At 38.3% G+C, this 25,411-nt stretch overlaps 2 protein-coding genes across 2 annotated transcripts in view; one reads left to right on the top strand and one right to left on the bottom strand.

Annotated features, from left to right (window-relative positions):
- Nucleotides 1–21,729, top strand: part of sema4gb (sema domain, immunoglobulin domain (Ig), transmembrane domain (TM) and short cytoplasmic domain, (semaphorin) 4Gb) — a 47,884-nt gene extending 26,155 nt beyond the window's left edge. Inside the window, exons 8-15 of the mRNA XM_017696070.2 lie at nt 1,199–1,353; nt 10,074–10,249; nt 13,907–14,045; nt 14,212–14,434; nt 15,950–16,065; nt 16,193–16,347; nt 16,532–16,593; nt 18,047–21,729. Of these exons, the coding sequence (XP_017551559.1) occupies nt 1,199–1,353; nt 10,074–10,249; nt 13,907–14,045; nt 14,212–14,434; nt 15,950–16,065; nt 16,193–16,347; nt 16,532–16,593; nt 18,047–19,026 (2,006 nt within the window). The 3' untranslated portion in view covers nt 19,027–21,729. The remainder of the gene's footprint in view (nt 1–1,198; nt 1,354–10,073; nt 10,250–13,906; nt 14,046–14,211; nt 14,435–15,949; nt 16,066–16,192; nt 16,348–16,531; nt 16,594–18,046) is intronic.
- Nucleotides 21,730–24,147: 2,418 nt separating this feature from the next.
- Nucleotides 24,148–25,248, bottom strand: mrpl43 (mitochondrial ribosomal protein L43). The gene is made up of 3 exons (XM_017696069.1): nt 24,962–25,248; nt 24,715–24,821; nt 24,148–24,564 (listed from the first exon to the last, which is right to left on the bottom strand). Exons 1-3 carry the CDS (start codon nt 25,090–25,092, stop codon nt 24,356–24,358), a joined length of 447 nt encoding a protein of 148 aa, XP_017551558.1. The 5' UTR covers nt 25,093–25,248; the 3' UTR covers nt 24,148–24,355.
- Nucleotides 25,249–25,411: the final 163 nt, after the last annotated feature.

Genomic DNA, 25,411 nt, shown 5'->3' with positions numbered 1-25,411 from the left:
TGCAGTGGTCACATACTCACCAGAACTGGACATTTGGAGGCTGAAAAAAACTGGAAAAGACTGGAAAAACATAACCTTGTCCAAAGAATTTCTGTTGAGGCGCACAAATGCTAGGGTCAGAATTTGGTGCCAACAGTATGAATCCATGGACCTAACCTGCATTGTGATAACACTTATAGCTGGTGGAGGTGGCCCATTAATACCAATCAATCATTGCTTGAATGCCACAGCCTTTTTGGGTATTGTTGCTGACACAGTTTACCATCTTCTAATGGCTACTTCAAGCATGATAATGCACCATATCACAAAGCAAAAGTCATCTGTATTCAATAGAACCCCTTTGGGATGTAGAAGAATGGAAGATTCACAGCATAAAATAAAAGCGCACCTGAAAAATCTGCAGGAATTGCATGATGCAGTTATGTCAGTGTAAACCAAAATCTCAAAGGTATGTTTCCAACATCTTGTGGAAATCATACCATGAAGAATACTTGGAGCCCCTGATTTTGCTTCAATATAGCATTTTTTGAACAACGGTTGAAATGTTCCTTCCTATAATGTAGCAGTTTCAGGGGCTCCCAAGTGGTGCATTTGACTAAGAATTCACCCCACCATCAGGAGACTGTGAACTCAAACCCCAGTGATGCCACAGCTATCCATAACTGGGATTCCAAGAGGAGGAAATAAAATGTGAGAAAAAATGTGAAAAATGAAAAAATGTGGATTGAGAGAATTTTCAGGTAAAGCTCAGGAAAAGCTGTGAAATAAATTATCATAATTTTAAGCTCACTTTTCATTTTTTACTGTGAATACTTCATCGTTTTACAGCCTACTCTTTTTTGTATCATACAATTACAAGCAAATAGTAGCAAATGTCTATTGGGTCCTATTATAGGTATGTCTTGGGTTAGTGGGTTTTCTGTTCTTTTCTAAATGCAGGGAATGCCTCATTTTTATTGCCCATGGTAATCGAGTATACAATATGCATGCAGCTTACAGAGATTAAGTTAAATGCTGGATTTTTCCTTTAAGGTCCTCTTCCCACGGTGTGGGCAGTTTTTCCACAGAAAATAACATACTGTTAAAAAGCACTGTACACAGTTACTGTGGTCGTGTCCCACCAATGCAGTAATGTCTTTAAAACATAATTCATCTGTTATTTTGTGCGTGGCAGCTAAGTCCTTTGTGTTTTCTGCAGAGGCGGACTTTGTTGGCTCAGCGTTATTGAGAGAGAGCATCAACAGCTCCACTGGGGACGATGACAAACTTTATTTCTTCTTCACGGAGAGAAACCCAGAGCAGAGCCCCTACTCCAGTCAGACCAGAGTGGCCAGAGTGGCCAGGGTCTGTAAGGTAAACCATAACAGTAATGCTAAGGCTGGGCTTGAGTTTAGTTAGAGTTCCATTGATTTTTTTTTACTTTCTGCATAATTAGATGGTTGAGGTGTAAAGTCGTTTAGGTTTTGATTATGATTATGAAATACTCTGTTCTAGACAAACTTACAGAGACACAATTGTTCACAATGATGTTGGAAGGAGCCAGATGTCCAAAGTATTTAAAAGCTGTATCACATTGAGTGATTACTTGAAATAGTTACTGATACTTTGCCTGATGTTGAGACTTTTCTTTACAATAATTTTGAGATAAAGATTTTTTTAAAACACTTGTGGTAGAGTGATACGTGCAGGGAGTTGTAAGGCAAAATAGCCCCCCTCCAATTTTCTTTTCAAATTTATGACTATTTCAAAGTTATCAGATGGCAAAACAACAGAGTTGTAGACATTACAACCCCTGGTTCTTATTAACACTAGTGTAAATAAAGAAATTTCTCTAAGTAAGAGAAGTAGTCATCAAATCACTCTAAAAGATTTCATTAACATGTCAATAATTGAATTATGGAGACACTGATAATTCCTCTGTAACTACAAAAGTGAACCAGCTCACCGTGATTTCAGTGAGCCTTCAGGGCTTTTTTAGTATGCAAAATTGCCAGAATGTGCTCAGTTATCTTATACATTTGCATATCCAGTTGAGTTGATGCTCCACAATGTGTGACTGCTCTCATCTCAGCCTCTCTTCCTGGGGGCTCTGCAGTGTGCTACTGTTGCCAGGCAGGGTAGACCCCACCCCCCAGTCTCTTAGCACACACATTACACCCCCTTCTCTAATCTCATGTCGTTTAGCACACCTCCTTCACCCACCGCTCCACTATGCCCAGAATTTGTTCTATCAAATCCCCTATATCAGCAACCTCCTCTGCGCTGGCTGTGTTTTATTAATCTCCATAATTCCACATCTACACTCTGCTACTTAGACTTCACATGTTGGGGAAGCAGGTCAGGTCCCTCATTGGCTGGCTTGGCAAGTGAAGAGTGCAGAGGAGCTCTTGTACAAAGTAGGCCACACTATGGCAACACAGCATGCACACACACACACACACACACACACACACACGCACATACACATATGCACCAGACTTTTCTAGCTAGATTCCCAGAAACATGAAATTTACATTTACAGAAGGTGACCTGAAAGTTTTCCAAAAGAAGTAATGCACTCAGTTTTACACAACAACTAATGTGTCATTTCATACATTCATCCTGACTCTGTTGTTTTCCATTACATTCAGTCCTTTTGGTAGCTTTTTGGTAATTTCAATTTGTTTTAATACAAGTCATTCAACCATAACCACATAACAAGAGAAATGCCTGTGACTGGATGTTTCCTCCATGATGATTCCATGTATTGTTTCTATTTGATATCATACGCAGCACATGACAGTCTGGGTCTTCTGTTGAGGGAATGTGAAGTGACACTGTGATTAGCCATCAAAGCGTTTCCTCAGGCTGCTGCTGGAGTCAGATGGGATCTGTTTTGCGAGCAGGCTGTTGCTAGCTCATTTAGGACACAGCTTCTAGAGAGCCATTACACTGCCCTCTCAAACTGCTCTCTCAAACTTAATATTTAATTGAGGGTGCTTAACCCACCAGGAGACTTACTTTTAAGCTTCGTGCTGCAAGCCATTCTCTGTGGATTATAAGTAAATTGTGGACAAAAGCTTGTTTGATGGGAGAAATATATAAAAATATGAGCCGGCAAAGTAGAGGTAGGAGATATGGCAAAAATATAATATCATGATACTTCAAGACATTTCTACAGACATGCCCAGCAGTACAACATTTAACAAATATTATCAAAACTTTCAGTACAAAGATTTTCACACACTGATCTGTACTAAATCTGTAAAAAATTAAACAGGACTAAATATGCTCTCATTGTATTTAAAATATATAATGTTCTCTCAGTAACAATGTCAATGATACACACAGAAAAGCATATTGTGGTGTAATTTATCAAAGTAACAAGAAAATATCATACTATTTCCCATCCCTACACTCTCAGAAATAAAGGTAAAAAATGGCACTGGGGCAGTGCCCCTCTTGTCACTGTTGTGGTACCCTCAAGGGTACAGCTCACTACCTTTAATCAGGGAACATAGTTGTGCCATAATCCATTCAAATCAAATTTTCTAGGTTGTATTGACTCCACACACCCCGTCTCATCTCCAGGCTTTTTATTATTTTATCGTTCTGTTTTAAAACATTAGATTATGAAAAGTTATAAATATGTACTATTCACCTTGGAAAAAAACGTATTTACACAGTTAGACCACTGTTGTACCTTTGAAGGAAATTTGCATTGTTTGTATCTTGAACAAAAAATGTACCTACACAGTACCTTTATTTCTAATTCTGTAGGAGTATGTAAATCCAGAAGAAATAGACATTTTAAACATTACTGCACTGTTTTACCTTCAGTAATGGCTTTATATGAAAGTTGTTCCAAACCAAGAAAAATGGAAACTATTAGCTTGTAATTTGCCTCACAGAAGAGGCAGGTGTGGTTGTAAGACAAAGAGAGGACTTTTTGGTAGTTAAAACGTTTATTATTCTCTGTAATTCTTCATTTTTCATACTTGAATATACCTTCAATATTATTGATTATGAACAGACTCTGTAAGGGACTGGAAGAGCTCCCCACTGGGCACAGAACTGCAGGTTATCAAGATGATGGATCACTAGTGCTGTTTCTAATTGCTGTTGTTTTACTTCTTACTTTCCAGCAGCATGAAGTATTTTTTTCATAAGACAAAATATTTACTTCATATTGAACAAGGTCTTGCTATACAGAGTAAATGCAGAACTATAAACATACAACCCCAATTCCAATGAAGTTGGGACATTGTGTAAAACATAAATAAAAACAGAATATGATGATTTGCAAATCCTTTTCAACCTATATTCAATTGAATACACTACAAAGACAAGATATTTAATGTTCAAACGGATAAACTTTATTGTTTTTTGCAAATATTCACTCATTTTGAATTTGATGCCTGCAACACGTTCCAAAGAAGTTGGGACAGGGGCAACAAAAGACTGGGAAAGTTGAGGAATGCTCAAAAAACACCTGTTTGGAACATTCCACAGGTGATCAGGTTAATTGGAAACAGGTGAGTGTCATGATTGGGTATAAAGGAGCATCCCTGAAAGGCTCAGTCGTTCACAAGCAAGGAGGGGGTGAGGTTCACCACTTTGTGAACAACTGCATGAGCAAATAGTCCAACAGTTTAAGAACAATGTTTCTCAACATGCAATTGCAAGGAATTTAGGGATTTCGTCATCTACTGTCCATAATATCATCAAAAGATTCAGAGAATCTGGAGAAATCTCTGCAAGTAAGCGGCAAGGCAGAAAACCAACATTTAATGCCCGTGACCTTCGATCCCTCAGACGGCACTGCATTAAAAACCGACATCATTCTGTAACGGATATTCCCACATGGGCTCAGGAACACTTCAGAAAACCATCGTCAGTGAACACAGTTCGTCGCTCCATCTACAAGTGCAAGTTAAAACTCTGCCATGCAAAGCGAAAGCCACATATCAACAACACCCAGAAACGCCGCCGGCTTCTCTAGGCCCGAGCTCATCTGAGATGGACTGACGCAAAGTGGAAAAGTGTCCTGTGGTCTGAAGAGTCCACATTTCAAATTGTTTTTGGAAATCATGGACGTCGTGTCCTCCGGGCCAAAGAGGAAAAGGACTGTCCAGATTGTTATCAGCACAAAGTGCAAAAGCCAGCATCTCTGATGGTATGGGGGGTGTGTTAGTGCCCATGGCATGGGTAACTTGCACATCTGTGAAGGCACCATTAATGCTGAAAGGTACATACAGGATTTGGAGCAACATATGCTGCCATCCAAGCAATGTCTTTTTCATGGACGTCCCTGCTTATTTCAGCAAGACAATGCCAAGCCACATTCTGCATGTGTTACAACATCGTGGCCTCGTACTGAAAGAGTGCGGGTACTAGACTGGCCAGGATTTGCAAATCATCGTATTCTGTTTTTATTTATGTTTTACACAACGTCCCAACTTCATTGGAGTTATATACCAATCAGGCATAACATTATGACATTATGAGCACCTCCTTGTTTCTATGCTCATTGTCCATTTTACCAGTTTCACTTACTATATAGGTACACTTTTTAGTTCTACAATTACAGACTGTAGTCCATCTGTTTCTCTGCATACTTTGTTACCCCCCTTTACCCTGTTCTTTAGTGGTCAGGACCCCCATGGACCCTCACAGAGCAGGTACTATTTGGGTGGTGGGTCATTCTCAGCATTGCAGTAACACTGATATGGTGGTGTTGTGTTAGTGTGTGTTGTGCTTGTATGAATGGATCAGACACAGCTGTGCTGCTAGAGTTTTTAAACACTGTCCACTCTATTAGACTCTACTAACTTGTCAGTCCACCTTGTAGATGTAAAGTCAGAGATGATAGCTCATCTGCTGCTGCACAGTTTGTGTTGGTCATCCTCTAGTCCTTCATAAGTGGTCAAAGGATGCTGCTTATAGAACACTGTTGGCTGGATATTTTTGGTTGGTGGACTTTCTCCAGCAGTTCAGCAGTGACACTGAGGTTTTTAAAAACTCCAGCAACACATACATATAATATATATTTACACATTCTTAGTAGAAAAAAAGTAGAATTTTCTCTTTTTTAACACACACATATATATATATATATATATATATATATATATATATAGAGAGAGAGAGAGAGAGAGAGAGAGCTAGTAGGCTAAATAGGAGAGATAGAGTTGTAGCTGTTCATGCAGACTCTAGCCTCTGTGATCACTCTGTGGATGTAGCTGCACTCTCAGAGCACAGCTTCTCAGTTCCATACCAAGTATTCTGCTGAGACAATGTCATGATTTTTAAGGGCCGGTAAAGAGAAACTGCAGCTATGTTCCATAGGTTTCTTATTTATAACACTAATGCTTTAATGCATTTGATTTGAAACAACCACCAGCAGTTGCACCCCTACTGTATGAGCTAAAGAAGACTTTGTGGGTGTACTTTATGCAGATAACCCCTATCTGCATAAGATTATCTACAGAGATTCAAGCTATTAACAAACAAGTGAAACTGATTCTCAACAGTGTTATCATTAAGGTTAGGTTTGGGACCCGGGCTAGGTTTAAGATCAGTGTTAAGGTCAGATATAGGTTTTTTGGCGAGATTAAGGTAAAGATTAGTGATAGGGTTAGGATAATGGACAATTAAAGTGAATTTATTTGATATATAGTTTAATGCCTGACAAGCATCTGCAAAGAATCTACAGTAGGCTATCCAAAAAGTGTTACCAGAAATGTTAACTGACAGATCACTTAAGAAAGGAGGGACACTGTTGTCTGCTCAATGAAGTTGAGAAGTGTAAGAGTACAGTCTGCAGTAAAATAACCTTCCTTTGCAGTAAAATAAAGCTTTGCTGACACAGTTTTAACAATAAATGGCCTTAAATGTTAGAGCTAATGCAGCCTAACACTGCTAATTTACCAACCTTTAATCCTGAATGTTGGTGTGCAGACTACTGGTCACATAGTAATGCAGAAACCAACCTTGTCTAGTTAGTAGCGAACGAAAAGGCAAAGAGAAAGATTTAAAATGAACATAGACAATTTGAAGAGGAATGGACTTATTTGCATCTGTAAACAATCAGGTTTCCTTATACGTTTAATCTGTCAAACATTAAAAAGTCGTGAAGCTGACGTCAGCTCATTTGCCAGCTTCTTGTTCTCTTTCCACCTTAAATGGTGCAACTGTTATATTCTGGCACATCAGGCACCATTTTAAGTGGAATTGGAGAATGGGAGAAGAACAAGAAGTTGGTGAATGAGAAGCTGACTTCAGCCTTGTAAAAAGTCAGACATTGAGAGACATTTTACAAGAAAATATTCTACAAGAATCTATTCTACTTTTGAGCAAATGTTTCCTGTTGGAGAAATGAGAAAAGCAGCTATAGCTGAGCTAAAGCTAAACGCACAGCAAAATAAGTGTATTTTCGTTTATAATATATTTTTTAGGCTATACTAGGACATCAGCACATACTGAGACATATTTAGAGCCAAGATGGTAAAACAAACATAGAATCTTGTAGCTCCCAGGGTGGCTTGATTTTTGTTGAAAGGACTAAATGGCTCTTAATAACATTTGGATTGCCAACACCTGTTTTACAATTACATTTTTGGCATTTGGTTGACGCTCTTATCCAGAGCGACTTACAATTTGATCATTTTACACAGGTAGGCTAAGGTGGTGTTAGGAGTCTTGCCCAAGGACCCTTATTGGTATAGTGTAGGGCGCTTGCCCAGGTGGGGGATTGAACCCCTGTCTACAGCGTAGAAGGCAGAGGTGTTACCCACTACACTAACTAACCAGGGTATAGGGTATAGAGCCCTACTTGATGAGAAATTGACGAACTCAAGTGCAGTTCAAACCCTGATAGGACCATCAGTAAAAATGGTCGGAGTACAGAGATCTGCAGAAAGTTTGGATGATCACAAACTGCTGAAAGTATAGCACTTGATAATGTGAATGACCATGTGTATGACAATGTTTGCTGAAATTTGAATGGACAGCACAGCTTTTGCTGTGGTCCTTCTTCTCAAAACTGTGGGGGTAGAAGAATTATGTAGCATTGGACAGCTCAAGCAAGCTCAGAGCAGTCTCAGTCCTATGAAAGCAGCCCAGATGGTACACCCTCATGACTGCTCAAGGAATATAGCCAACCCGCTTTCTAATGCAGCCCACAGAGATGACTCTTGAAGGAATCTCCAGTAGGAAATGCAAGCACACTGTGGTAGGCAGTATGCAGTACAGCAGAAATGAGCACAGCAGTATCATCTATATTATGTAATCATAATTAATGACTCACATTAAATTCACCTGGAGCACTTCTACTTTCAAATGCAAAGCATTTCTAAAGAAAAGCCAGTTTAACTCTGGCTCACGCTTTTATTAGTAAGCTTATCAACATGTTTTACATCAACTTTAATGTATTTCTGCCCAGGTACAGTCTTATACCTATATGCAAAAGTCTGGGTGTAAGTGAAAGTAAGTACACATCCTCTACAGAAAACTCACTTACGCACATTTTAGTGCACAATCATTGTTTATTTGCTGCATTTAACATATTGGAAGGGGACCTTAAAATTTGGCCTATGCAAAAGGCACATTTTATATCTCCTATTCTATTTCTTCACGAATAGTTTAGACAGTTTATTTCTGAAACCTCATATTGTCGCTGTCCAATGAAAAAACAAGCATCTCCAAAATACTCACTTCACAGGAGAAGGCAAAAACACTCTTACCTTTCAATGTAAGTCAATGTAAAGAGATTTAGTTCGAAGTGATTTTAGAACATTTCTATTGGTCCATTCATCATGAAATGTTTACACAATGTAAAGAACAACTGGTGTGTTGAAATGATGCAGTAAACTAAAAATCAACAAAAAATGGAGATACATGGTTTTTCATTGGACAGCGACAATATATTCAGTCATTCCCTCATCAGCACCAGTTTGTAGTCCCAGAAGAATTCTGGAATGAAGCTAAAGTCTTTCTGCAAATGTTCTAGTGTAAACAGGATTGAGAGAGGGATAGTGGAGGAAAAGGAGAGAGATACTAAGGAACTCTGCAGTCACTGCAGCTGCTAAGCTTGGTACACTGAGATGTAATTAGAGTGAATTTACTTGCACAGGCACAGTGTGAACCTACGCATTTACTCTCACCCCCGCTTTCAGAGGATGTTTGTCACAGGCCCAAGCAATATAATCTCCGGCTAGTCCAGGTTTTCTCTGTCTCTCTCCCACCCTCTGTCCTTTCCCTCTATCTCTCTCTGTCTCTCTCTGCTCTGTTCACCTTTCTCTTTCTTTTTTTGTCTTGAATAAAAGATTTTTTAGTGTTAGATCCTTACACATCTTAATTAATTTAACTCATACACTGTAAAAAATATTTTTAACTGACCTTAAAGCTAAATTATTTGGAGACCTCTCTGGTGGAATTTGCAATTGTGTGGAAGAACATTTTGTAACGTCAGTTGTGCTTTAGACCCCTGTACTGAGTTGATGAATCTGAGTGTGTTGAAAGAGTATTCAAAGAGAACTCAGTCAAAACTTGAAGGCGAAGGATGTGTCTTCTGAAGATGTGGATGAATTATTTACTGCTGTCATCATATCTTCATCAGTATGATGATGATTTTGCATTAGAGGCCTAAACATCGAGCTAAAAGTTCTTTCTGAGCCTGTTCATGTGACAGTTAAAGGCATTTAAATAGGTAAAGATATATGCTGTGGTCTGAAAGACTCCAGCATAATAGAAATGTCTTTTTTTAAATTACTGTCTCAGGCTTTACAGGGCGACTCAAGGCAGCGTGTGCACAACATATTTTAGCACTTTTTTTCTCCCAAATCAGTAATGCTATGTCTTTTAATTTCAACAAAAACATACATAGTGCAGCTTCAAAAAAAAAGTTACCTGGTTGTCTTACATTTTGAGTTCATTGAACCCCTAAAACTCCACAGTAATCTGTTTTATATTGTGGTAACTCATTATGTGATATTGAGTGAACTCAAAATTTGAGGCAACCAAATGGGTTGAGTTAAAACACTGATTTATTGTCTAAAGTGTAATTATTTTCACTCTAATTATTCTGTCTTTAGGGTGACATCGGAGGTCAGAGGACTCTCCAGAGGAAGTGGACGTCCTTTTTAAAAGCCAGGCTCAAGTGCTCTATTCCTGAGTATGAGCTGCAGTTCAATGTCCTGCGTGGTGTGTATGTGCTGGAAGGGCCGAGTGTGCACGACAGCACCCTCTGGGGTGTCTTTGGTCTTGAATGGTGAGAAAATACTAGATCTATAAAATAATACATTTGATCATTAATCAGTAAATTAAATAATAATTGCTCAGATAATTGAAAAGGCTTTTTTTTGTTTGATGTGGTATGTAAAATATCTTTAAAATGCACCCATTACTCATCAGTCCACACAGTCCATTTAAGGAAACTAAGCTCCAAAAACAGCATATTTTTAATAGCTTTTATATGATATCATGAAACACACACACACACACACACACACACACACATATATATATATATAAATATATATATATATATATATATATATATAAAAATATATATATATAATGATCTTTGAAATGTATGGAATGTATATATACAGTGAATCCCAATTCCAGTGAAGTTGGGACATTGTGTAAAACATAAATAAAAACAGAATACGATGATTTGCAAATCCTTTTTAACCTATATTCAATTGAATACACTACAAAGACAAGATATTTAATGTTCAAACGGATAAACTTTATTGTTTTTTGCAAATATTCACTCATTTTGAATTTGATGCCTGGAACATGTTCCTAAGAAGTTGGGACAGGGGCAACAAAAGACTGGGAAAGGTGAGAAATGCTCAAAAAACTTAATTGGAAATAGGTGAGTGTCATGATAGTGTATATCATTCACAAGCAAGCATGGGGCGAGATTCATCACTTTGTGAACAACTGCATGAGCAAATAGTCCAACAGTTTAAGAACAATGTTTCTCAACGTGCAATTGCAAGGAATTTAGGGATTTCATCATTTACAGTCCATAATATCATCAAAAGATTCAGAGAATCTGGAGAAATCTCTGCAAGTAAGCGGCAAGGCAGAAAACCAACATTTAATGCCCGTGACCTTCGATCCCTCAGACGGCACTGCATTAAAAACCGACATCATTCTGTAACGGATATTCCCACATGGGCTCAGGAACACTTCAGAAAACCATCGTCAGTGAACACAGTTCGTTGCTCCATCTACAAGTGCAAGTTAAAACTCTGCCATGCAAAGTGAAAGCCATATATCAACAACACCCAGAAACAGCGCCGGCTTCTCTGGGCCTGAGCTCATCTGAGATGGACTGACGCAAAGTGGAAAAATGTCCTGTGGTCTGAAGAGTCCACATTTCAAATTGTTTTTGGAAATCATGGACGTCGTGTCCTCTGGGCCAAAGAAGAAAAGGACTGTCCGGATTGTTACTAGTGCAAAGTTCAAAAGCCAGCATCTCTGATGGTATAGGGGTGTGTTAGTGCCCATGGCATGGGTAACTTGCACATCTGTGAAGGTACCATTAATGCTGAAAGGTACATACAGGTTTTGGAGCAACATATGCTGCCATCCAAGCAACGTCTTTTTCAGGGACGTCCCTGCTTATTTCAGCAAGACAATGCCAAGCCACATTCTGCACGTGTTACAACAGCATGGCTTCGTAGTAAAAGAGTGTGGGTACAAGACTGGCCTGCCTGCAGTCCAGACCTGTCTCCCATTGAAAACGTGTTGTGCATTATGAAGCGCAAAATACGACAACAGAGACCCCGGACTGTTGAGCAACTGAAGTTGTACATCAAGCAAGAATGGGAAAGAATTCCACCTACAAAGCTTCAACAGTTAGTGTCCTCAGTTCCCAAACGCTTATTGAGTGTTGTTAAAAGGAAAGGTGATGTAACACAGTGGTAAACATGCCCCTGTCCCAACTTCTTTGGAATGTGTTGCAGGCATCAAATTCAAAATGAGTGAATATTTGCAAAAAACAATAAAGTTTATCTTTTTAAATATCTTGTCTTTGTAGTGTATTCAATTGAATATAGGTTGAAAAGGATTTGCAAATCATCATATTCTGTTTTTATTCAAGTTTTACACAACGTCCCAACTTCATTGGAGTTATATACCAATCAGGCATAACATTATGACATTATGAGCACCTCCTTGTTTCTATGCTCATTGTCCATTTTACCAGTTCCACTTACTATATAGGTACACTTTGTACTTTACAATTCTGCAGTTCTTAACACATTGCATTTTCACACAAGACACAAAATAGTAGATATGCAGATATTTATGACTGCTGTTGATGAACTTTCTTTAGCTAAGTTTATCATGTTTACTGGATTTGAGTGTAGGAGAGTTTGTGTATTTAATTCTAATAGCAACTATTTACACATAAGTCCTGTAAAGTCGTGAAATGATTTTTGTAGGGATTCCAGAGAGCATATAAATATTCTCCGCTCCAGTATACAGTATTATCTCATTTAAATGATGTGAACAGATGCAACATTAATCTGCCAACATGTGACCGACTTTTAGATTCCCAGTCGGGGGTTTTTACGACTGAATAGGCTTTAAGGAAAATGACTTAGAGACAGACTTACATTAGCTACTCCCAGCAGCTCACCTCCCTACGCACAGACGCAGACAGTGAAATGGAGGGCAGAAGGCCAAGACTGGAGTTAGCAGATGTGTAGGTGTGTGTTAAAAAGAAGAAAGAGGAGTGTATATAGCGCTAAATTGTTCTTCAAATGGTATAAAGGCTGAATCCCTGCTTTCACTCCACAACAAGTTTATTATAGAACCAAACATCCAGCTATTATTATTTTTTCTTTTATTTTTACATTAGGTGTTATGAAATCCATAAAATCCTGCCTAGGCTAACAGTGAAGATGTGATGAGAAGTTGTTCACCAAAATGGATGTCCAGTGGCTCAATAAGTGAGAAAACAACTTTAAATGGTTTAAAAACAATTTACTATTTACCTCTGTTAACAGTTTACATATAGTTTTTATATAACACATATAAGAATGGCATAATTATTCAGTGCTGGATGGAATACATTAACTAATTATGTCATTTAAAGTCCTGTATCCCACCTTTTTGCATATTTTTTTTCTCTGAGGTATTGTTTTGTGTATCAAAAACAGCTGTAATTCACTTTTCCATTTCAATTTTCCAACCTTTCTTTAAGTCTTAGAATTAAGCAGCCTGTTTTTCTTACTGTGCCTTTAAAACTGATATATGTAAAAGATCTCTGTTCTGATTGGCTTCTCTGTATTGGTCCTCATTCAAAAAAAGCAGTCCAGGCTGAAACACTCCTTATAACTATAATAAAGTGTGAATGGGCAGGGTTAAACTGCGGTAGGCTGAATAAGTGGATGTATGGCAATGGAGCTGGTTTTCATGAAAAACTGGATCCAAAATAGGCTGTTTTTGCAGCTTAATTCCTATATTTGGACTGTATGGATTGTATACACATGTTGAATTTTAACAATATGTATACTACATCAAACTTTTCTTAAGTTTTTCTGAGATATGATCTCTATAAACATTTATTCTAACTTTGTTCTTGAAATAATATCATACTTCTTCAGCTCAGGGCAGAGAACGGATTGCCACTTTTTATATGTCTGGCTGAGGTCCACCCTACACCTTTCATACACAAACACCTTTTATAACAAGTTACTTGACAGTGAATCAGCTACATTTGAAATTTGATGATAGTGGCAGTTACCCTCAAGATAACAACCTGAAAGTGTTTATTCAGTGTAGAATGATTAATAAGCTGTGCTTGCCTGTGTGCCACCTCTCTCTCTCTCTCTCTCTCTCTCTCTCTCTCTCTCTCTCTCTCTCTCTCTCTCTCTCTCTCTATCTGTCTCTCGCTGTGTTTCAGGAAAAATGTTAAAGCATCTGCAGTCTGCCAGTACTCTCTCAAAGATGTACAGGCTGTGTTTGATGGGCCCTACATGGAACTCCAAGAGTCTAAATGGAGGGAATACACTGGGAAGGTTCCAGACCTTCGGCCTGGCTCAGTGAGTGTGCTGTGTGTTTATGGCCTATAACGCTTCAACCACTTCAACAGTTCATCCTGTGAAGATCATTTGAAGTCTGGGTAATATACCAGTTTAGATTTTTCCTATATCATGTTTTCGCATAACAATATCTCTCTTTCTCTTTCTTTCACTCTCTTCTCTCAAGTGCATAACTGATCAGCACCGTGCTCAGCTCATAAATACGTCCCGTGACCTTCCAGACAACATACTGATGTTTGTCCGGCGACACCCTTTGATGGCCAGAGAAATCCAGCCAATAGGAGGGCGACCCCTACTGTTCAAAAAGAGAGTGGACTACACCAGAATAGCAGTTCATAAAGTCACTGCCTTGGATGGGAAAAGCTATACTATGTTCTTCATTGGAACAGGTGATTTAGCTCCTTTCACTCCTGATCCAATCTTATGCAGTATGGATCACGGTTAATATATACTGACCACTGCTGGAACAAAACTTCCCAGTTCCGAAAGGGACACTTTAAAGGAGAAGGAAAAATGTTCTTAACTTTAATAATGCATAACATCTTATTATTTTGGAACATTACTATTGATGCATTTGTCATTGAGATTGTATGGCAGTGACCATGTATAGACAGTTGCTTGCAAGAACCCCTGGCAAATTACAAGTGAAAAGATCTCATAATTTTCTGCAAATATTAGTACACAATTATTTTATATTGAATTCACTTACAAATTGAAGAAAACATTTTAATTGTGTGCATCAGTTTGTACACTTTTCCAGTTGTAAAGTCTCAAAACTTAATTAAGTCATTAGGTTTTGATTGACTTGTTGGGACTTGTTAGGCAGGTTAAGAATGGTCAGCTGATAAAATTTACTAAGTACTGACATAGTAGGGTGTCCAGATGTTGCCATTTGTAGTTAATTAAGCATAAAGCAATAGTGCATTTGCTAAAATTGTTATTTTTTAAACAGTTTAATAATGTTATTTTTAAAACACTTTGCTTCAAAGACCAACAAAATATGTCATTTGGCCAAGGGTGCTTAAACCTTTGCATACAACTGTATATACCATTTAAAAGTTTGTAATCACTGTTGTCAGTAATATGAAAGCAATTTTATTGCAGATGCATGTTTAAATGACTGTAATATGATGCTAATATTCTATAGGTTTCAAAATTTTGAGTGAAGCTGTAAAAATGAATTTTGAGCTGTAAATGGTTCTTTAATAACTGAGAAAGCTACAGCTGTATTCAAACTGTATGTGTAAATAAAAATGAGTTAACACTTCCTCTACAGAGAACACTTAAAAATGTTTTTTTTTCAACAAAGTGTTAGTGCACAATTTCTTTTTTAAAAAATTTAATATGAAATATTTTATAATGCTTGCACAGTTTAATGTTTTTTTTTTTGCTTAAATTCAGCATATAAAGAGTAATTGTGAGTTAAAATGTGCAGAACCATGTTCTCTGTAGAGGATGTATTAACAACACATAATTTGACCAAGGGCCCCCAAACGTTGCATAATAGATCAATGTATATAACATTGAGAATTTAATCATATTTAAAACCAGTGACCAAATATCACTAATCAAGTAGCTATTCATAGTCATTTTGTAATACAACATTACTATAAATAGATAACTACAGATATTACAGATAATATTGAATAAAATTAGCTATTTTTACAAAGTTCTTATTGTTTCCTAAATACTTTAAATTGTGAATAAAACATCGGTTTACATTAGTGTCTAGTTTAGAAGATTTCAGTCTTCACTTTATAAATTATTATAATACTTAATATGATAAGTGATTCTAAACTTTTGTCCAGTAGATATTAGACTCAAAGTAAACTGTATAATATTGCTTTACAGTAGAACAGCCATCAACTGTGTGCATGTGTGTGTCTGCACTTATATAAGCACAGATGAGGGCTGGCTGCACAGGGCTGTAGAGATTGGAGATCGAGTGCACATCATTGAGGAGCTCCAGCTTTTTAAGGAGTCACAACCCATAAACAACATGGTTATTTCACATAAACAGGTAAAATATATTTACACTGCACACATGATTATCACATAAGAACAGTTACATTCTGACAGTCTACGTGCTCTCACAGCGTTAACACAGTAGTGATGTCTCGTGGATTTTTCCTTGTTTTGTCAAACAGAAGAGTGTATATGTGAGTGCTGCGTCCGGAGTGGTGCAGGTAGCTCTGTCTGCCTGTGTGCGGTACACCTCATGCTATGATTGCGTGTTTGCTCGAGACCCATTGTGTGGTTGGGACGGAAGACAGTGTGCTGAAATATCATCCTATGCTGATAAGTGAGGGCTAATACTTTATTTACTACTATAAGCTTGAACATGCATATAAATCACTGCTGTCATACAGCTGTATTTAGACAAAGCCATGCACTTATTCTACTACCGCCAGATGTACTGTAGCCTGTGTATGGATACACAAAGAGTCTGACAAAAGAGAATAACTGCTGTCTGTTTGCTTTTCCAGGTCTAACCTAACTCAGGACATTCAGATGGGTAACAGAGGGTGCGATGACATCACAGCTGATGGTGTGTATCAGCAGAGATGCAGCTGTGTGACATTAAAGGGAAGATTTAAATAAAATCATTTGGAGTGGTTTGATGTGCAATGCTCTATTCTAGAGAAACTTACCAATTCAGAATTGTTCAACTCGGTGGCGATAGGAGCCAGTAAGAGCCTGAGACATTGTTTTCTGATAATTTTGAGAGGAGGCTTTGGCCTTTTTACCATTCATCCATTCATGCTGGAGAGGTACATGCATGTTGTGATGCAAAATAGTCCCTAAAGAGTCCCTCAGAGTTCTTCAGATTTTCTGCTATTTTACATTATCAGCAATATATATATATATATATATATATATATATATATATATATATATATATATATATATATATATATATATATATATATACCCAGATGACACATGTAGATTGATTGTTTTGTATAGTAAATAAATATATATTTGCTATATTTGCATTTTAGACATCATGGCTCCTGGTTGGCATTATAGCACCACTGTAGAGAAATGTAAGCCTGTATTAGAGAAATTTGTAGAGAAATTTAAGCCTGTATTAAGCCTGAAATTTAAGCCTTCTCTGCAATGCTTCATTTCACATCATATCACTCTACAGTTAGGCCCAGAAATATTTGGACAGTGACACAATCTTCATGATTTGGGCTCTGCATGCCACCACATTGGATTTGAAAAGAAACAGCTGAGATGCAATTGAAGTGTAGACTTTCAGGTTTAATTCAAGGGGTTGCACAAAAATATCGTATGAAACGTTTAGCAATTGCAACCATTTTTCTACAAAGCCTCCTTGTTTCAGGAGCTCAAAAGTAATTGGACAAATTAACTTTACCATAAATAAAATGTTAATTTGTAATACTTTGTTGAGAATCCTTTGCAGGCAATGACTGCCTGAAGTCTGGAACTCATGGACATCACCAAACGCTGGGTTTCCTCCTTTGTGATGCTTTGCCAGGCCTTTACTGGAGGTGTCTTCAGTTGTTGCTTGTTTGTGGGTCTTTCTGCCTTAAGTTTTGTCTTAAGCAAGTGAAATACATGGTCGACTGGTTGAGATCTGGTGATTGACTCATTGCCATTGCAGAATATTCCACTTCTTTGCCTTAAAAAACTCTTGGGTTGCTTTCACAGCAAGTTTTGGGTCATTGTCCATCTGCACTGTGAAGCGACGTCCAATCAGCCTTGCTGCATTTGGTTGAATCTGAGCAGAAAGTATCCCCATACACGTCAGAATTCATCCGGATGCTTCTGTCTTCTGTCACATCATTAGTGAACACTAGTGACCCAGTGCCACTACTACTTCCTGCATCCCTTTTTAAGAGTGTACATTTTAAAGATATCTTTAGATAGCTGAAAGATTGCTGAAACATAATGTGTATAAGTACAATTTTTGTAGTGTTGTCTTATTGAAGTTGTTTGGCCTTATCTTACAATATTTCTGTTTTATCTGACAGGTTTAGTGTCCCATCGCACTCGTTCAGTGATGACGGGAGACGATGTACTCTTGCAGTGCGAGCTTCACTCCAACTTGGCAGTTCCACGCTGGACACTGAACGGTGAGCAGTTGCAGGGTTATGGAACTGACAGAGGCTACCGGACTGGCATAGATGGACTGCTCATAATTGGAGCTCAGAGCAGGCAGAGTGGTCACTACCGCTGTTATGCTGTGGAGAATGCCGTTTGGGTTCCTATTTGCAGCTACATGGTGAGGGTGCAACCTGCACCTCCAGCTTCACCTCATCTACCAACAGACCCAACCGCACTACCGGAGAGTTTCTTCACCACTACTAGTGCAGTACCTGTCACACCCACTAGTGGCCCCACTGAGCAGCCCCTGCACTCCCCACCTGCTGCCCTGCCCTCTGGGCCTGAGTTTCAAACCAATCGCCACATGGAGGCCATGTACATTTCTTTGGTGGCTGTGTTGGGAGGACTCTGTCTTGTGCTAACTGTGGTGCTGCTGTATGTTAGCTTCTGTGCACATAGTGCCCCTGCTGGTAGGAAGTATTCTCAGGAAGGGCTGGCGGTCACTGCAGCAACAGAGAGAAAGTGGAGCTCCCACTTGGAGCTGAAGACCATCTCTAGTCACTGCAATGGAAGAGCTGATGGGCGTGGTAGAGCAGCATCAACAGACGGAGCGTTCCTGCAGATAGTTCCAGGAGAAGGCCAAGCTAGCCCTAGCAAGGAGCCACCTCCAGCACCTCCACTGCCCATGCCACCACCCCTGCCATCTACAGACTACACAAACGGCCTCTCAGCCACGTTACCCAGCGTCTTAAGGAAGATGAATGGGAACAGCTACGTTCTCCTGAGGCAGGCAGACTCAGAGATGACCTCACCACTTTACCACTCCTTCACAGAAGAGCTTAACAGAATCTTAGAGAAGAGGAAACACACACAGCTTGATCTCCAGCCAGACGAGAGCTCCGTGTAGCCCCATTTCCCTCTGGTACATGTAGCGACGCCTTATGGTGGGAAGCGTAATGTTACAACTGTTAAGAAGCTGTGTTTTATTCAAATAATATGCCCACAATGGTGTATGTTTTGTGCTGTTTTTGCACTCTATCCTCATGTACACCTCCAGTATATCTAAACTGAAGCTGTTGTGTATGATGATTTGGGTTTGTTTTTTAATGTGGACCCTGTGGACACTGATTAGTGTGTGAAAAACATATTGAGAATGGTTGAGGACTAACCCTAGATGGAGATCGCATTCTGTAGGAACTGCTGGGAAACAGGCTGATACAGGTTCCCAGAGCATAAACTTACAAACTGAACAATGGAACTGAAACCACACAATGGAAATGACTTAAAAGTCCACAGTGTTAGATCCAGAAGTTCCTATTTATATCTACAGTGTTCTGCATTCATGTATTGATTGCAATGTAATTGCATAGCTAATCAATGTGATATTCATAGAAATAGTCACATTAGTAAATTGAGAAACTTTCTGTCACATAGCACGATATGTACAAAACACTGATTAAGACTTACAGTTCTACTTTGCCACTGTTCTACTACTGCATTGACCAATAATACTGTGCAAAAGTCACATCACCGTTTTGTTAATTTAATTTCCAGTCAAAACAGCCATAGAGTACAAGCTATTAAGTTTTCAGTATCAGGAAAAAGTATAAAACATATGTGGACATATCTTACATTACACAAATGCCTCAACTGCTAAATATAACATTACATTTTCAGTATTTACTGTGTCCATCCTTTGTCTTTATTACAGCTTCTTTTTCACACCTACAATGTACAGTCTTAGATGTTGGTTGCATTTTCAGCTTCTTAGAATATCCAAACACATTCAGTGATGTTGAGGTCTGGACTCCACCAGCTACTTTCTTTGTTTGATTTCCAACTTTTCTTTTTTCAGCTTTTTTTCTAACAGCTTCTGTTCAGCTATAGAATTTTTCAGACTCATTTTGTTGAGTTGTCTTCTCACAGTGAAAGAATGAATGATCTAATGGCTGCTTTGACTTGAAATTAAATGAATGAAAGCTGGCCTCTGATATTTGCATAGTACTGTACATAGATTGCCAATGAAATAACTGAGGAGAATTATTGGTCTCTCAGTGGAGGTTTGTGAATTATTTGCAAAAGTAACAATAAATCATAATTCACATAGTGTCTTTGGACATGCTGTAAGAATATTCTAAGACAAGAAAGAGTAAATTTGAATAACAAAGCACTACAGCAAACTCAATAAAGTATAATATAGTGGAGAACGTTTTTTTCCAGAAAAAGCATATGTGAGCCTTTTTTGATGACTTTGTGGAAACATGTCCACAGGGCATAAAGGTAAACATTTAATTTATGCAAGTGAAGAAACACTGTGAAAAATGAGATTGTTATTATGACAATGCCAATATTGTAAACTGCCCAGAAAGACCAGGGATACATTCAAGCACTTTACAGTGGATATTGCAACACTGTTAAAGTGCTCCATGTGCCACATGCCACACAAAATTGCCATCACTATAAAAGAATTTATATATATTTGCCAGATTTATCAGAATGTGATGTCTTTATTGTTATTTTACCAGTGATAAGTAACAAAATGCACAAAAACAGATAACATGAAGTCTCTTTAAGTAAAGTTGACCAGTGCTCTAGTCTCATATACAGCCATATGGGGGGAAAAACACTCCCATTCAAATGACATTTTTTGATTTTCTAAATGGAAACATTGGACATCCTCTACAGACAATAAATTAAAATATGCGATTTTTCTGCTAATTTTAGTGTACAATTTCTATTTTATTTCTACATATTGGGGAAAAAATAGAAAATGTGCCCTAAATTTTGCACAAGCTACATTTCATGTTTTGTTTCTTTCCAATATGTTAAATTCAGCAAATAAACAGTAAACAAAATATACAGAATTATGTTCCCTCTAGAGGATGTGACTTATTTTCACTCAGAAAATCAACTCAAAATCATACAATTTGACCAAGGGCACCCATATACAGCTCTAAGTGCTAGTACCTACAAATGACAGGAAACATTCTGTAATAATACCTGAAATATCTGTATTCATATCTATCCTAAAGTGTTTGAATGTACCCAAAAAAGCCATTTTGATTTCATCATCCCAATACAGATCACACACTATATAAAGGTTGCTGGCAGACTTCAGTGCTGCAGACTGCTGGACTGGAAGGCTGCAGTCTTTCTGAAAGTGATGTACTGTAGACAGTAATGTACAGTACAATATGGTCCTTGCTTTGCACTGCTTGTGTTGAGCTGTAACACTGGCCTGCAGTAAATGTTGAATCAGCTTTAGCGCACCTTCCCCTTGAGGCTCTCACCACTTGGCTGATGTATTTATCACTGTGTAGGTGACACTAACAGCAGGGCTTCACATGGAGTCTTCTTGCAGTATTGTAGAGAGAATGAAACAGAACATATGACTTACTTGCTCTTGCCTGTGAGCTGTTGACATGACATTACTGCTTGTATTTCATCATTCTTGTATTCCCTTTTGCACAAACCCCTTCTACTTGCTTTATTCTGCACTCATGCATTTTATTGCCATTGTCTCATTTAATCTTCTGCTGTATATGCAATTGCTTGTCATAACTTTCGTTATTATAAAACTGAGGTGAATATATTACTATGATAAAACAAATCAATTATGATTTCTGTCCTTTCTAATGACATACACTAAGATTTCATTTAATGATCATGATAGACTTGTGATCTTGCAGAAGAACTTACACGATCCATTTAATTTTATTAGTCTATTCATGCTACTATATATTGCAAATCTGGTCACGCAGTTGGTTTGTGTTTACTTGTTTCTGCATTAAACTAATTTTGGAATTCGTTTAATGTGGAATTTTGCTGCGATGATGAAGTACTCTGACTGGCCACCTCATTCCAAAGTGTAATTGTTCCTCTGCATGCTTTAGTCCTCTTTAGTTCTTCAATGGTCAGCACCCCCACAGTGCAGGAGTTATTTGGGTGGCAGATAACTCTTGAAACTGACGTAGTGGTGGCATGTTGTGTATGTTGTGCTCATACAAGTAGATCAGACACAGCACTGGTGCTGGAGTTTTTAAACACCTCAGTGTCACTGCTGGACTGAGAATAGTCCACCAACCAACAATATCCAGCTTACAGCATCCTGCGACTGCTGATGGAGCACTAGAGGATGATTAACACAAATTGTAGCAACAGATGAGCTACTGCCTGTCTTTACATCTACAAAGTGGTCTAACAAGGTATACGTGTCTTAATAGAGCGGACAGTGAGTGGTCACATAATGCCTGATCTGTGTGGACCTGTAGGGGTCCAAACCATTGCCATTGTATGTTTGGAGAAAAAAGGAGCAGCATCTGATGAAAAGAACATCTTGCCAACTTTGGGCATCCAAACTCCCTGCATGGGGGTGGATCTAGCTTGCTTTGGGGTTGTGTGGCAGTTAGCGGCACAGGAAATAGAGGGATGATCGGACTCCACTAAATGTCAGAAAATTCTGGATGCAAATGTGACACAGTAAGTCAAGAAACTGGAGCTGAAAAGAAGCTGGCTTTTACAACAGGACAATTATTCAAAACATACCTCAAAGCAGTCAATCAAAATAGTTCAAGAAATGCCAGCTGAGGCCCTGGCAGTCCTCTCACACGAATATCTTTTAAGACTTGAATACAGAAGCATGCTCTGCATGCAAGTTGACCTAAGAAGAAGTAAAAGCGTTCTGCAAGAAAGAGATTGTCAGTATCTGTATTCAGTGCTAAAGTGTAATGCCATTATTATGCAGAAGCGTATGCTCAAATTGTTAACAGTAGATGCAGGTCTGAGCAAATGTTGGCCTCAAAATGCTGAACAGCGACATCTGTTATGTTAAAAATATGACCAATACGCCTTGCTTTAGCTGTCTTTCCAACTTGGTAAATATGTTGTGTGTGTGTGTGTGTGTGTGTGTATATATATATATATATATATATATATATATATATATATATATATATATATATAAATAAATATAATTTCAGCATTTGCTAATTCATGCTTTAAATGTACAAAGCTCTTGGGCTTTCTGTCAGAAATAATCAGAAATAAATCTTTAGCTCATTTTGTGACATACATACACACATGTGTAGTCAGCCAAGCTTCTTTAGATGTCATTCAGGCCTATTTGTATGCCCCATATGTAGCTGTCACCTAGAAACTGTTCTTTATTTAGAGCTTTCTTTAATCCAGAGAATAGGTCAAGCAAGTGCTCACAGGGGACAGATGATGTGACTGGAGCACACGATTATCATCTGGCTGTAATAAGTGTTATATCTATTAATACAGATCACCAACAGTGCTGAACTGAAATTAATGAGACTCTCTACAATCTTTCACAATTAGTGACCCCTGCAGTCTGCAGTCTTCTAAAAATACATTCAGTTGCAACCACTGCTTTGACTGAGACATGTTAGCAAGGCTTCAGAAGCTGTTTTACAACACCATGTACTGACAATTACTGCAGGGTAACTGTTGGCAATAGTCATCCTGCAGCAAGGTTTGTACAGAAATCTTTGTTTTTATCTGTGTCAAACTACTATCTATCCAGATATCAATCACTTAGAGATAATTCTGAGAAGTGACAGAACAGTTAACCAAGATAAACTCAGTATAGGTACAGATTTCTGGCATTATAAAATATTATTCATTGATAATGTCTGCTTTCTTTGTAAAGATGTGTAAATCATACCTTTGCCAATAATAGCACTGAACATGCAATATTAACACTGAATACTGAAACTAACTGAATATTGAATTTAAATACTGAAATTTACACTGAAACTGAGTATCCAAGGTTTTTGTTTCCATATATCCAATAAACTAATTTCTACAATAAACAGTGTCTATTACAGCCATTATTTTCTGCAGATAGTTAAAGTTTAGCTCACTTGACAACCTAATTTCAAAAATGTGTTCCATACAATAAACGTTCCAGTGTTCCAAACTTGCATTTCAAGATCAACAAGAACACAATGAGGGTGACAGAGAAAGTGGGTTAGGAGTGGGTTATAACACAGAACTAGAACACAGATTAGTCGGGCCAAATCTCTGTTTTCATTTCTCTCACTGTATTCAAGCAAAACATTCTCCAAAATGCATTAACCAGGTTCCTCATTATATATTTAAAACACTAACAGAGTCCTGTGAAAAAAATGTTTGTAACCAAAAGGAATACATTCCTTTACACAAGCTGGCTAAACAGCCAACACAGTATAAATAGAACTACAATGACAAAGTCCTCATTTTGCCTGTGGTCCAATCGGATCTCTGCTTGGTGGCCGGTTGGTAAAGGGATGCCACTGACCCTGGATGCTAGGGCTGTCTGTGTGGAAGGGCTTTCGGATGCGGATGATGTCCAGACCTGACTGGTTGGACAGTTTCATAATCAGTTCGGTAATCTGCTGTGATGTTTTGTTGGTGACCAGCTCTTCCCTCACGTTACCATTGACTGTATGGGAGAAATATAACTAACAGTTACATTAAGTCTTCCAGTATTTTACAAGACTAACATTACTTTTTCAAATTAGAATATAGAGGTAATTGGGTTACAAGTAATACACCAAGTCAAGGTTTAAGAGCACAATTAAATTATACTTACGATATTCGGCGACTATTTTGGGAATTCTGCAAGACTGAGGAGAGACGTAGACAACAATTCCTGGGTTCTTCTTTGCAAAGTCAACTACCCCATCCTCAATGAATTCCCTTCCAGGAAATATTATGAACAGTTAGTAGACAATAAATTGGCCACCAGGGCTACAAAAATTGAGGGCGACAGAGGAGCTGCTCTTATTAAACAGCCAAAGTTTTGGTAATACAGGATGAATACCGCTCTGAGCACATACCTGACCCCTAAAGAACTCTGGCCTTTCTTGGAGAACATGAGAGAGACGCGCTTCAGCTGGCACACATACCGCCCCGCTCCGTTCTGAAGAACACTCTGCAAAAAACGACTAGGAGTGCCGCGAGCCGTCATCTCAGCCTCCTGGGGGCTACCGGATTAGAAACCATGCGAAGAGGTCAAAACACGACTAGAAAGGTCTCCCGTGTTGCAGACAGAGAGCCCACTGGGACAGCAGCTTGGTCTAAAGGACAAGCATCAACCAGCACATGCGCAGGAACCTTTCAGTGGTACGAGAGCAATTATCATCCGGGTAGAAAGTAGACAAGAGTCGACTGTCGTTCTCAGAAAGGTGTTATTATCTATAAAATATACAATGTACGTATATAAAAATACACATTACATATAACTCCTTATTGGGCACGGAAGGTTACGAATACAATAACTACATTTT

Source organism: Pygocentrus nattereri, chromosome 13 (genome assembly GCF_015220715.1).
Source record: "Pygocentrus nattereri isolate fPygNat1 chromosome 13, fPygNat1.pri, whole genome shotgun sequence".
Classification (NCBI taxonomy): domain Eukaryota; kingdom Metazoa; phylum Chordata; class Actinopteri; order Characiformes; family Serrasalmidae; genus Pygocentrus; species Pygocentrus nattereri.
The sequence above is the reverse complement of the archived record's forward strand: the minus strand, read 5'-3'. Positions and strand labels throughout refer to the sequence as shown.